Source organism: Silurus aristotelis (assembly GCF_946808225.1).
Source record: "Silurus aristotelis genome assembly, chromosome: 15".
Classification (NCBI taxonomy): Eukaryota; Metazoa; Chordata; class Actinopteri; order Siluriformes; family Siluridae; genus Silurus; species Silurus aristotelis.
The window spans coordinates 5,046,543-5,060,320 of record NC_139588.1 but is presented as its reverse complement, the minus strand read 5'-3'; the positions used below and the strand labels follow the sequence as shown (position 1 = coordinate 5,060,320).

Genomic DNA, 13,778 nt, shown 5'->3' with positions numbered 1-13,778 from the left:
TAATGTCATGCTGTATGTTGCATAACATCATTTATATAAAGTGAGTAAAAATCTCTTTACTAATTTCAATTGCACATGAATGTGTGCTGCTATTATCTACAAGAGATAATTCAAAAGTTTTTTTTACATGGATTTAAATAAAATACATTCTAAATACAAATATGCTCACATTGTTCAAATATTAAAAATATTAGTTTATAAGCAAATGTTCATTAGCCAATTTAAGTGCAGTCAGTTTCTGCAAACATAATGAGTTAACTCGAGCTGACGGTATTAGACCGTTAATTTACAGGACACTTTTTTCACAATGTAAAGTGTATTGTACAATGTAACTATATTTTTTACGGTAGATTTCTGGCAACCACAGCTTTCTGGCAACCATTTTTTACTGTAAATTAAATTACTTAATTACATGTTAGTAAATATTTGTTAAGAAATGTATTAATTAACACTTCGGGTTAAGCTAATTGTAACTTGCTCTATAAAAAAAAATATGAATTAAATGTGCACTATTTAAAATACATTACAAACACCATTGGATGGTGATGAATTGTCCTCCTTATGGAACTTACAATGGCACAATAATAAACATGTTTTCACCTGATTATTCATACCTTTTTCATCAAATCTACCCACCATAAGTATTAACAGTAGCCTGGGCCCCAAGGAAATGAAGACTATGGAGCAGTGCCTATCAGTGCAAGTTTTATTCTATGCTCATAAATTAAAAACATTTCCCATACATTACCCATAAACAGGCTTTTGCTGACACATTCTACGAGACTCCAACACAGAAAGTGCAACTGGGGAATATTTTGCTATGCATTATTGACAATTTTATTAACTGTATAAGTGTCCACTGTCTGTTTAGAAAAAAACATACTTTGTACAATATATGAACAATTATATTACTGTTTACAGAATAGCACAAAAAAAGCATGAAGCAAAACTACAGGTTAAAATCATATTATGGTGAAAATGTGTGTGTGTGTGTGTGTGTGTGTGTGTGTATGTATGTATATATATATATATATATATATATATATATATATATATATATATATATATATATATATATATATATATATATATAAAGCATACAGCATCAGCTTTTTGACAAATAGATATAATCTAAATCAAATCTGCTGTCTTTAAGGGAATGGCAACAAATGACTTGACCTGCACATCAGCTAATGCAAAGTGGTTCACGGTGCAGCATGTATGCTAGCGGTCTGATTTTTTATTTTATTAAAATTTTCTGCTAAATGAGTCTGTGGTATCTTCTGCAATGACTGTTGCTACTGTACAGCTGTACATCCTGCTGTGCATTGAGTCTTGGTTTGCTCTTCGTACTGCTGCCAGTGAAGCTGAAAATCTTCAGCCCTTGGTCTGCTCTAGTTTAATCCCTGCAATTGAAGATCGGCATACAATGACTTGTGCATTAAATATGCAGCAAACATAATTTATTTTCACAAACGCACCTTCACTTTCCACCGGAAGTGGGCTTCTTGCTTTCACTCTTGGATCCAAACTGAAAGACATAAATAGATTGGTTGAAAATGGCCAAGCTTCGTTAAATGTGATTATAAATGTAAGTAAGTTCATGTTAAAATTCATATACATACCGATGAATTGACAAGTTTTACAATTTCATCTCGAACCTAAAGAAAACAGCAGATAAAAAAAGTGTGTCCTGTTTAGTAATCTACCACCGGCTGCACACAAGTCAGTATTAATATGAAGAAAGACCAAACATACTCTTTTTTCGCCAAAACACCCTGTCAGCAAAATGAACAGGCCCTAAAATAGAAAGGGGAGAAAATTTGAACGCCTCTTATCAACTTTGAGTGAAACATAATGCTTCTCATCGACAGCACTTACCTGTAAGGAGTTCACAATGGTGAAGGCATAATTGATTATAACCTTGGTGATTTGGTTGTCATTCATCAGAAACACGAAGAGCCCTAAAATCCAGGTGCCGCCAAAAACAGGCGTTAGAAACACAATCACTTTGATGACACTCTTGACGGCCTCCTTGTCATCCTTCTTTGTGTTCTCGCCTGCAGCGGGCTTTAGAAGAGTCGAGATGACCACCACCATTGAGCACAAGTTGGCAAAGATGACAAAGCCGATTGGCAGAAGGAAGGCATAGAGGGAACCTTGCATTGATGAGACGTATGTCAGCCAGCAGGTTGTTCGGCTGTAGTAGGTTACATCTGTTCTGTTGTTGTAGTATATGTAGGTCACACCCACTATCATCAATGGGAAAATATACCCAACAATAATGGCTAACGGCATGTACACTCTTTTTCTCAGTGGATTGAAGACAAAAATTAGCTGATGGAGGAGCATCATGCTCAAACAAAGCATCCAGAAAAACATGCCCAGGTAGAAGAAATGTTTTGCGAGCGTTAATATAAGGCACAAGGTGTTGTTCAGGATGTTGGGAAAGGATGAGGCGACAAAGCTGCAGTCAGCAATGAGGAGACACAGAGAAATGTTGACCAGTGACATGTGGCGGAAGTGAGAGAGGTTGGACTTGACCACAGCGTTCCATACCAGAAATTCTATGGCAAGGAAGACAATCAGGGAGCAAATGGAGATTCCCAACCCGATGTACGTAATCTGGTCTAAGAAAGGCAGGTTAACAGGAGTCTTGGAGAGCAGCATGGAGAAGGAGGTCAGATGATTGCAATCACAGATACTCATGTTATCAGTACTTTGTGACAATCTACAGCCAAGCTGCGACCAACGATTTTCGGTAGTGTTCCAAAAAATGCAGGACGGCGAGTTGCCGGCAGAATCATTTTGAGGAATTGGATAAGCCATCCGGATGTTTATAGGGTCGTTGTTTTCCACTACGGCAGTGACAACAATGGAGGGAAAGATTGCGTTTTGATAAGAGCTTTTCGGTAGACGCTCTGCCATGCCCTGTATTCCCATGGTTTTTACCATGGGAGAGGTCGAGTTCAATTCCATTTCGACATTAAACACAGTTTTATTGCAGACGGAGTTGTTGCGGCAGACCTGCAGCTGGATGTTCGAAGCATTATGCCCCTCACTGTTATTAAACTGAATGTTTTTCACCAAGTTCTCAACGGATGATAGGTATGTTGTTGCAATCGTATAGTCACGCTTTGTATTTCCTGAGTTCCAGGTCGTGTTCAGCAGACTGCTTGCAGAGTCAATAAAATTCTGAAAGACAATATTGGCTCATGTTAAGTTCTGAGCATAAGTGTCATTCACTCATTTCCTTGTTATGATTTGCAGCGTGGTCAACGGTTTTGAACTCACCAAACACCTCATAGCTATTCTGCTAAAGGCTACCTTATGCTAAATTGACGATTAAAATGCACGATATCATTTAATGTTAACTACAAAGTAAATAGTCAACCAAGAGAGGGTGGTCCATTATATCTATTTGATTGTGTTTTTAAAATGAAATCTTACATGGGCGCATTGGTTGCAGCAGTTAAATCTATTGAAGGTGGGGGAAGGTGGTGGTGGAAGGTGGAAAACTGTGCTGTTCAAATCTTGGTTCCACCTAGCTATTTATTCATACGTGTTCAGCCTGTGAAATTTTCTAAATGTAACCAAACCTTGTTGCATTTTGTGCCTTGTGAGTTTGATATCTGACTGAATTAAAAATCTCCTGGTGCTTGACGTAGGTTTCTCTTACTGTATTTCTATCTGGTTACAACTATAACAAATAATTTTCTTTAGCAATTAGAAAATAGTTAATAATACAAAATATTTAATACAAATGTTTGAGCCCTGGTGCTGCAGTAAAGCTGCATGTTTTCAATAGAGCATGGATTATTGCTGACTGAACTATGGCTTTGGGCCTCTTGACTGGCACGCAACGTTTTCTACTCCCAATGCCCCGAGTTAATCAGATTCTCAGATGTGGATCACATGTTGGGTTAGTGAACGATGTGGGACAGTGGGTATCAGGACTTAGGTCTGAGGGCTGTCATGTAAGAAAATGCTTACTGGCAGTAGAGAATCGGTGAGCACGACTTTGTCTGACGCACTGCTCATTATTGTAAGAACACTAACGGTGGCCAGTATGTCACCCATAGAGTTTCCACCAGAAGTGCTGTTCTTCATACCGTCAAATATGGCTATTGCACCCTGTGTTGTGGCCCCAATTCCTTTTTGAAAGTCCTGGAATACAAAAAAAAACAAAAAAAAAACCTAATTTGCTTCTATTTCTAGATGCCACTTTTTCATATTGATGTTTATTTTTTTCTTACCGATGATATAGAGAGCAATTGATTTAGCGATTCTTTAATGCAAAGATCAATGGGGTCAGCCCATACTGTGCCATTGCACGTCCGCTCCATGTTTCCTACTCGGCCTACAGCAGTACAGAGGGTAGTTGCTGTTTCTCCACCCTTGGTTTTTGGCCAGCTATTGTCATCTGGGCAAAATGGATCTCCGGCTGAAGGAACATGTGAGTGAATGTACACAATGTCAGCATAATCAGGAAATCACAAATGGTATGTTTTCTGTTATAACTCCAGTACTCACGGTATAATATGGGGATGGTCGTATTGGTGACTTGTATCTGGTTTAGACTGTTCTGGATCTGGCAGAAAGCAACAGTGGAGGGTACCTGAGTCGTGCAGTCCACTGGAATTGATAAAGTGTAGTTTTGGATTGTGGTAGTTGCTGGAAAAGAATGAGAATAATATGAATACTTTGCACAGGGATGATGAATAAATCATTTCTGATAACATTTGGAGACACTATTAAGGCGTAAATACTTGTCAGCTGGGTTGGTAAATCGTTGATTGTGACGGTGTAATTCTCTAAACTTTTTAAGATGGTACATGTGATAGTAACTGTGGTGGATGAACCCACAGAACAGTCTGCAGTCGGTGGTATGCTGGTGACATTAACATTATCTGGTAAGAGGGCCACCGCCAGGAGCCCTGAGGCTGTATGTGATACTGTCCCATTGGTAAGTAGGCAAGTGTAGGTTCCTAAAATAGAGCAAAAAAAGAGATGAGGTTTGAAATAATGTAAACGATTAATCAATAGAAAGCATAGAACAGTTGGTGGTGCTTGGATTCACAAATTTCTGATCAGAAGAAAGTGTGAATTAAAAAAGATATAAATTTAATCTGCCTTAGACCTTTAATCTAATCAAATGCTGCTTTAAGCTTTTGTCCTCATGATAGGTGAATGAAGTAATTTTTAATGGGTTAAATGACATAAAATTATTTAAAAATTCACCTGCCCAGTTCCCTTTGATGTTAAGAAGGTCAATTGATGTTTGGTTGGAACATGGCAGTTGTATAACTTCTGTTCCAATTCCAATAGTCTGAGGCCACTGGCCGGGGTAAGTAATCTGCCAAGTGCATGTCGACATCGTTTCGTCTGTGCTGCAGTTTAGCATGTACTGGGAATTATAACACACCTTCTGCAAAGGCATTTCCATATCCACCAGCCCTGTGGTTGTTGAAACACATATTCAGTTTAGTTACCAAAAATACAGTGTTTAATAAAAAAAGTTTACACACGTATTTTAGTTACCGATTGACGTAGCGTTAATATCTGTAATGTACGTGTAGGTCGTCTTTAGATTTGTAAGTATGTCCTGAACTTTTGAAGACCTAAATGTGGCATTGAGGCTCACCGTGAAGATTTGGCCTCTGTTGTGTGCAAAAAACAGGGTGTGCATTTTAGTGCAAAGAACAATGTAATGATTTGACATTTAATCAGGAAAAAATCAGAAAGGGTGTACAAATGAAGGGATATTTTAAGTACGTTGAAGTGGTTTGTGAGGTGATTGAGTTGAACCCGTTCAATGCTGAAAACGCAGTTTGCACCTGAAAAAAAGATAAACAGCAAAAGAATTTGTTCATGTTTTAAGGCTTTTAAAGGATGAAATCAATGTGTATATTCAGCAGGATTCAATCAGAAAAGGAAATAATTGATAGTCATTTCGCCTTTTTTTGAGATTGATAGTTACAGGTGTCAGAAGGTTGTTGATTGATGACATGATGATGGTTACTATAACGGTAGCTGCAGAGACAGAGAAATGGCAGATTGAATGTGTGTAAGGTGAAAAAAAAGTGTCTTGTTACATCGTTTCTGCTAGAAAAGACGTGAAACATGTCAGCTTACCGTTCACCTGGGGCACACACATTGGTGTGAAATCAGAAATGTTGGCTACACACTGTAGAGTGTTGCAGCAGGCAGTGACGGTATCGCACACTAGATCACTCCAGATGTAATTGGGTTGACACCAGCATGTTGTTTCATCACCCACAAGCTCACATTCTGCATTAACACACATAATCTTTTTATTATACTTTCTGCTCTTAATAAAAAAAATAAAAATAAATATTGAAGTAATTTAATCAATTGATGTTGATGGAATTTATGTGTTCTTTAAAAAAAATCAGATGCCAGAATATGACTACACTGAAACCTATACATATCTGTCATGCTTACCGCCTATTATTTCAGCGTCCACAATGCTTGCGGTGCTTGTGATGGGCATGATCATTTCAGACACAAAACCAGACACGTCCATTGTGGCATTACCTTCGATCATCACTTCTGCCACATAGATATCTTGAGCCCCTTGAAAACAAACAGCATAAAATAGAGAATTTCCATCTGGCTGTATAGTTAAACAAACTGTGTAGGTTTGAAAGCTATAAGTTTTCACAGACCACTCACTCATTAATATTCTTATATTATAAAATTATAATATTATAATAATTTTATTGACATGTGTAGGAAGGCACGAACTGATACAATTTACTTACCCACATGTGCGATCTGTTTTATAAAGAAAGAAAATAAAAAAATAAAAAAACTGTTTAGTACAGGCCCCAGACCCCAGGCCCTAAGAACATTGTACAGGATTGAACAAATGGTGAACATTACCTGACAGTAGATCAGCAGGAAGCCACAGAGAAGCATGCTTGTGCATGTTATTGTCTTGTCCCTGAGAATTATATAAAGGATCTTTTAGTGTTTGTTTGTCTTTTTAGAAAAACTGGGACATTTTCTTTATTGAGACAAACTAAACCAATATAAGAAGACAAAATAAGTCTACTTACTACTTACTACTCAAATCTACTTACTTTTTTCTATTATAATATCAGCAATAAATCAGATATAAAATGATTAATACTATTTCTAGACATCTTTATTTTTTTTATTTTTTGCTAGGTTACAGTACACTAAAGTATTTTGAGAGTTATCTGTATTTAATAAATTGATGTAAAAGTGCTGCTCAAATTTTAAAGTTTAGACTTAAAGAATAATAATAATAATAATAATAATAATAATAATAATAATAATAATAATAATAATAATAATAATAATAGTTAAATAATAGTAGTTAGGTTACAGTCTGTATTATTTTTCAAGCTAAAAATAAAAGACCAAATGTTTTTGTCAAGTAATTGTGTAATACAGTAATGGTGTTTAATTTTAAACATTGTTTTCAATATTAAAACATGGTTATTTAGAGTATGAACTGTTAGAAAGATCAAATGTTTTCGTCTTGTCGAAACGTTTGTTCTCAGTTCCTCCTTAGACTGAGGTAATAAAACACTGTAGGTTCTGCTAATTTAGTGTTTCAGTGTGAAGCAAAATGTGACTCAAGTGCAAAATTTCTGGTTGGAATTCCATTGGATTTTACTGTAAACTACATGTACATGTATGGCTTTTGGTAAACATATTCATTCTTTATCACCACATTATCTGTGTAAAGCTGCTTTGAGACAATGTTCATTGTTAAAAGTGTTATAAAATAAAAAGTCTGGTACTCCAAGTGCTTGGGAACTAGTCATATTACTCATGGACAGTAGTTTTGAGAGCAGACCAACACCCCCAATCCTTATCTATTGTTTGGATCAATGGAATGGCAAGGGCTTAAACACTGATTCACTTATATGAGCCCCCCCCCTAATGGAGCCTCAGTGGCCAAACCCTTTTCAGAGTTTTTCTGCAGTCATTTAGGTTAAGCTTTCATTCTACCAGAGAAATATACAATTATTCATACAACCAAGCAGTTGAGGGTTAAAGGCCTTGTTCAAGGGCCCAACAGTTTGGGCTTTTGAGTTTAGTGGTGCTGAGATTTGAACTCACAGACTACAGACTTCTGACTGTGTAAAACTGTAGATAGAACATTTCTCATAATCACACACTCATGATATTTCTCATGTAGTATCTTAAATGTATAGTATCTTAAATGTGTAATATCAAAAGGCCTAAATTCATGTTATTCTGCAATGGTGACATTCCTGGAGAGGCCAAAGTTAATTACTGAACCGCCTGGACAGATGGTTCTCTTTAAACAAAAGTGTAGGAGTAGACTTTAATGTTATCTCAAGACTGGTGGGAGATACAGGCTCTCACCAGTGTTGAGATAATGTTCTTAAAACAAATATGGAATGTGGTCCAGGCCACCTCTGACCTGTTCACCATATACTTCGAGGTACAGGAAAACGGGATGCGCTTTATGTTTTATGATCTGGGAATGTGAGCCCTGGAAACATGTGGACACTTCAGTCAGGGCAAAGGCAGACTTCTCTTTACGTTCAACATTATTGCACAGTAAGCTCATATGCATCTCATTTACATCAAGAGGCGGACCCGGGAAACGGGCAAGCATTTAATGTGTGTGTAAGCATGGATCTGGAGTCAGACTTTGAATCAGAGCGTGCTGACTCCAGGCTTGACCAGAAGGCCTGTAAAGATGCTATATTTCTGTGCTGAATAAAAATAATTATTTACACGAAATACTGTGTCTAAAGAAGAGTCCTTCCAGGCGACAACTAATATACAACACTCACTTTCTGGTGTTTTGTATTGTTTTCAAGATTTATATTCTCACTCTTGATATCACCCAAATGAAGATGGGTTCCCCTTTTGAGTCTGTTTCCACTCAAGGTTTCTTCCTCATAACATCTAAGAGAGTGTTTCCTTGCCACAGTCTGCTACTTGGGGATTAATACACATACTGTAATTCACTTATATCAATTTTTTTCTTATGTTCTGTAAAGTTGATTTGAGACAATGTCCATTTTGAAAAGTGCTATAGAAAAGAAACTTGGACTTGAATCTCTGATTCAGCATCTTACTACTAAACGATCGTTTCTCATTATTATTATTATTATTGTTATTATTATTATTATTATTATTATTATTATTATTATTATTATTATTATTATTATTACTTGATATTATTATATATTAAATTGCTCACTGGTATTCATTATAGTTTTTTTCACTATTCATTAAATTATAAGTTTAGTGGCTTTAGTGTTTTAAAGCTACAGCTGTTTTCTTTCTTTCTTTCTTTCTTTCTTTCTTTCTTTCTTTCTTTCTTTCTTTCTTTCTTTCTTTCTTTCTTTCTTTCTTTCTTCTTTGATCTTTTCTTTCTTTTTCTTTTTTTTTTATGATGTCTGAGTTTCTTTGTAATGTCTGAGAGAATTGTCAGAGTATATTGAATGCCCTTTTATGGTCATTTGCACTGATCAGTTCTTCATCTTTCCATAAAAGAGAATCTTTTCTAATCCAAGCAATGTTCACTTGTTTTTAATCAAACATTTAATATGAAAAAATAATATAAAAAACAACAGCATACTTTATCAAAACACAGACCTTGGTAAAGAATCATCTATATACTTTAGCTTTTCCAATGTAATATACTTAGAGTACACTTATAAACACAGGTTGTTCAGGAAAACTGAAATGAAACCCATATGAAAGTGGCCATATTACAATTGTCAGGAGTCAGAATTTGTTCTTGGATTGTTGAGTACAGTGCTATCCTGACAATAATTAACACATACTATTCAACATAAAATCATTTCCTGACAAAGAGAAAATCTGTCCTTCAACAACATATTATTTCTAAATTTCCATCTTCCTGTAAATTTGGAAAGTTATTCCACTGAATAACCAGGACTTCAAGTCCATCAAGCTACTTTTCCCATGTCTCAAAGGCGATCGTTCAGTAAAACAATAATTTTCTTAAAAAATAAAAGATATCCAGCTTAAAATAAATCAAATAATATAAAAGAAAGAATACTGACCTTGTGCTCTGCATTTCAAAGTGAATGTAAAATGTTGCTATGTCATAACCTCACTGCGCTTGTTTCCTGGCTGAAAGGGAATTGTAATGAAGAAACCTGGTCAACTTGGGAAGGTAAGAGTAAAGAATGGACCAAAAATTTACAAATATCTCACCTACATTTGCATTTTCGCATACTGGAGCTTCCTATGCCATCTGGTCAATAGTTATTGGTTCAAACTTTCCATTGTCATTTGGTTAACAAACCCTGGTGCCTTCTTGTTGGAACTTGAAGGGCTTTGCCACCAGGTTAAAACTATTTGTTCTGACTTTAAATGAATGCTCTACATTTACAAACTTACTTTTAATTAAGTCCTCACCTCCTCACTTAACTCAACCCCACCATTTCCCAATAACTTACCCCACACCCATTGCTCAAATTCACATTAAATTTCATCTTTAGTACTTACTTACTATAAATAATTTTTGGTCCTTGAATAGGATGTGTTGAACATAAGATATTAGATGGCCCGCTGTTAGATGGCCATTTCTTTGGTTTACAAAACAGCAACTACAATAACTGAGGGTAGTTGGACCCATGTAGATAAAAATGCTTGTCAATTACAAACAGAAAGTATTTTTGGATGTTATAACAGCATTAATTAAGAAAAAGGGCAGCTATTTGCTGCTGTACAGTGTGGAGAGACTGATCCTGAGAATTATTGAGAAAAATGTGGTTCTTGTTTAAAAGGCACTCTGTCAGAAACAATAGTAAATATCGGGTTATAATATTTTTCCCTGTAGTCTTTTGCTGTAGTTATTAAATAATAAGCAGATTGCAGACCCACCCATATGCTCACCCATGGTACATTTACAACAAAATATTAATCTTTTCCACGATTAAGATTTCCCCCCCAAAAAAGAAACTCTCTTTTTGCATAATCTGTATGCAATTTGCATAACTCCTGAGTGACTCAAATGAGTTTTCGAAAGTTTGAGGCCCGTGTCACGTCAAGATCACCAAGAAGAGGTTAAGGAAAAGTTTACATTCTAAACCTTATGTTCACAAAAAAAGTCTTCCACATCAGCAGTAACTCAAGTGTAGCAAATGAGCCAGTGCACATGAAGGAGTTAATTGGATTTGTTTTTGTGTGTGTATGTATATGTGTTTGTGCATGTGCGCACATGTCCAACACATTCGCCTCATTGTCACTGTACAGCGTTTTATGGAATGCTACATTACATTCAACAAATTTAAAGTAATATTAACTTTCCAACTTATATAATAATGCAGTAATGAAAAAATCTTGTTTCGATCTGATGTTTAAATCTCATTCTGAAATCAGATGAAGCATTAAAACAGCAGCTAGGCTAGCAAGCTTGTAAATTTTTCCCTGTTTTGAATACTTTCTTTTCTCTTATATGTAAAAAAAATTATTACTCAAAAAAACGTATTCAGTCTGTGAGAAAGCTGCTATATGTTTCACAATGGTCGGATTTTCTTTGAATAATTGTTCCTCTGCAACCAAGCATGAAAAACAAGCTGCTGCTTTATTTTGTGGTCAGGTCCCCGTTAGTCAGTTGCTCTCACCACATCCGGTGCCATGTGGTGGTGTGTATTCATGGTACCGGTTACCCCTCACACCACGCTGTATTCCTCAAACATTTGCTTAAACATACAGCTCCTATGATTATGAAAATTGAGAAGCACGATCGCATGCTGTTGATCCTAATGTGGCAGAGCAGGAGACCCTGCAAATACTGGAAGGAGGTATGAATTGACCAGGAACTAGAAAACTAGAAAGATCATGATTATGTATTTCCTTTCACAAAAGGCAACAATCTTATTTTTATTGTGTCATAAGAGCCAAGCCATGATTATATTCATGTCTCTTTGGATTTTCTAAATGCTCCTAGAAATTTTGTTGTAAAAACTGAAACACACAAATATCCCTCCAAAATAGAAATGTGTGTGAGTCCTACTTGTACAAAAAAACAACAACTAATATATAACAACAGGTCAGATTTTTCTGATTTACAGAAATATGCATTTCAGTACATAATGCAGCTGTCAAGTGAGCTCGAAGTAAAAAAAAAAGAAAAAAAAAAGATTCATGCCCGAGCGTCATTTGTAAATGAGTGACCTTTGTGTTCCTCAAATTCATTTCTTAGTCAAATTGAAATCCATGGCAACCTCCCTGTTTTGTGTGCTTAGTCAAAATAAGACTGTATGACTTAAGTGAAAAACAGCCTATTGCTCTTCAGCTTGTCCTGTGTGCAAACTCTATCAACAAAAATGTGCAGCTCCGAATTCTACGATGCGTCTCATTTATTAATATCAAGGGTTTAACTTTATAGACTTTCTTTATTTTTTAGGTTTATGTACATAATTTTACATTGATCTGAAATCTCAGGTTTATGAGAAAAGGACAGATATGTGCTCTTTAAAAAAAAGATTACAAGTATAAAATAAATAGTGTTGGAGGTGGGAAAGGTTTTCATGGTGTTTCCCGCAGCATTCTTTGCGTTTAATAGTAATTGTTGTTTCGACCTTGTATGTTGCTCGAATTTTGCCTGACATTGACCTCATTCTGCCTCGGATTCCTGCCTGTCATTTTGACATTGCTGCGTATAAAGGAGACACCGCAAATAAAGGGTCCCCCTGAATCCTTCTCACAATAACAAAGAATAAACATGGTGCTATTATATAATGGTGTATTTTTGTGGGGAAACCTTTCAAAAGAAATTTCTGCATTTCGTTGTAAAGAGTGTATGAATTTAGGGTTTGTGCATTATGGGACAGTGCAGGAATTGTGTGATTGCGCAAGAACCGCATGGTTGTGTAACAATAACAGGGTTGTGGAAACACTACCGAAATATGCACTCGTGTAAAACTGTGAAAAACAATTTGACCTCAAAGGATGACAGTAGTCCATATGATGTGTGTATGTGAGCATGTGATATGATGTATATGTTGCAATAACAGTATAGAAAACAGATAAAATATTAAAACTAGTGTTACGGTTGATGTTGACAGACATTGTGGATTACTATACAATATTTATTTTCTGTCCAGATTTGACAGAATGAAAGCTTAACCTAAATGACTGCAGAAAAACTCTGAAAAGGGTTTGGCCACTGAGGCTCCATTAGGGGGGGGCTCATATAAGTGAATCAGTGTTTAAGCCCTTGCCATTCCATTGATCCAAACAATAGATAAGGATTGGGGGTGTTGGTCTGCTCTCAAAACTACTGTCCATGAGTAATATGACTAGTTCCCAAGCACTTGGAGTACCAGACTTTTTATTTTATAACACTTTTAACAATGAACATTGTCTCAAAGCAGCTTTACACAGATAATGTGGTGATAAAGAATGAATATGTTTTTTTTATGTGTAAGTTTGTCCCTGATGTGCGAGCCAGTGGCGACTGTAGTGAAGGAAAAACTCTCCGAAATGGTATAAGGAAGAAACCTTGAGGGGAACCATACCCAAAAGGAAACCCATCATCATCTGGGTTGCACCGAATGTCCATTTATTATAGATAAACGATGTTGAGGTTTGCAGTGATGGTGGTCAAATGCAAACTGTAGCCATCTGTTTTAAAATTGTTTTGATTGCCGCTTGGTGGTATCTATTTAGCACAAACATACAGTTCAGCATCAGTTCAACAGCAAGCAGAACATATGGAAAGCATGAAATGATGGAAAAAACTCCTGACAACACCCGTG

At 36.1% G+C, this 13,778-nt stretch overlaps 1 protein-coding gene across 2 annotated transcripts; it reads right to left on the bottom strand.

Moving 5' to 3' along the window:
• Positions 1-1,036: 1,036 nt before the first annotated feature.
• On the bottom strand, positions 1,037-10,225 carry adgrf3b (adhesion G protein-coupled receptor F3b). Of its 2 annotated transcripts, XM_083562990.1 has the most exons (18): positions 10,071-10,225; positions 6,907-6,967; positions 6,786-6,798; positions 6,466-6,597; positions 6,136-6,291; positions 5,981-6,033; positions 5,776-5,837; positions 5,542-5,660; positions 5,242-5,457; positions 4,770-4,988; positions 4,534-4,674; positions 4,257-4,444; positions 3,994-4,167; positions 1,882-3,195; positions 1,759-1,800; positions 1,626-1,661; positions 1,482-1,531; positions 1,037-1,406 (listed from the first exon to the last, which is right to left on the bottom strand). In XM_083562990.1, exons 1-17 carry the CDS (start codon positions 10,082-10,084, stop codon positions 1,484-1,486), a joined length of 2,988 nt encoding a protein of 995 aa, XP_083419116.1. In that variant the 5' UTR covers positions 10,085-10,225; the 3' UTR covers positions 1,037-1,406; positions 1,482-1,483. The 2 variants fall into 2 exon arrangements, with proteins under 2 accessions (XP_083419116.1, XP_083419115.1); XM_083562989.1 differs by lacking the exon at positions 6,786-6,798 and having other exon boundaries at positions 6,891-6,967.
• Between the last annotated feature and the right edge of the window lie 3,553 nt (positions 10,226-13,778).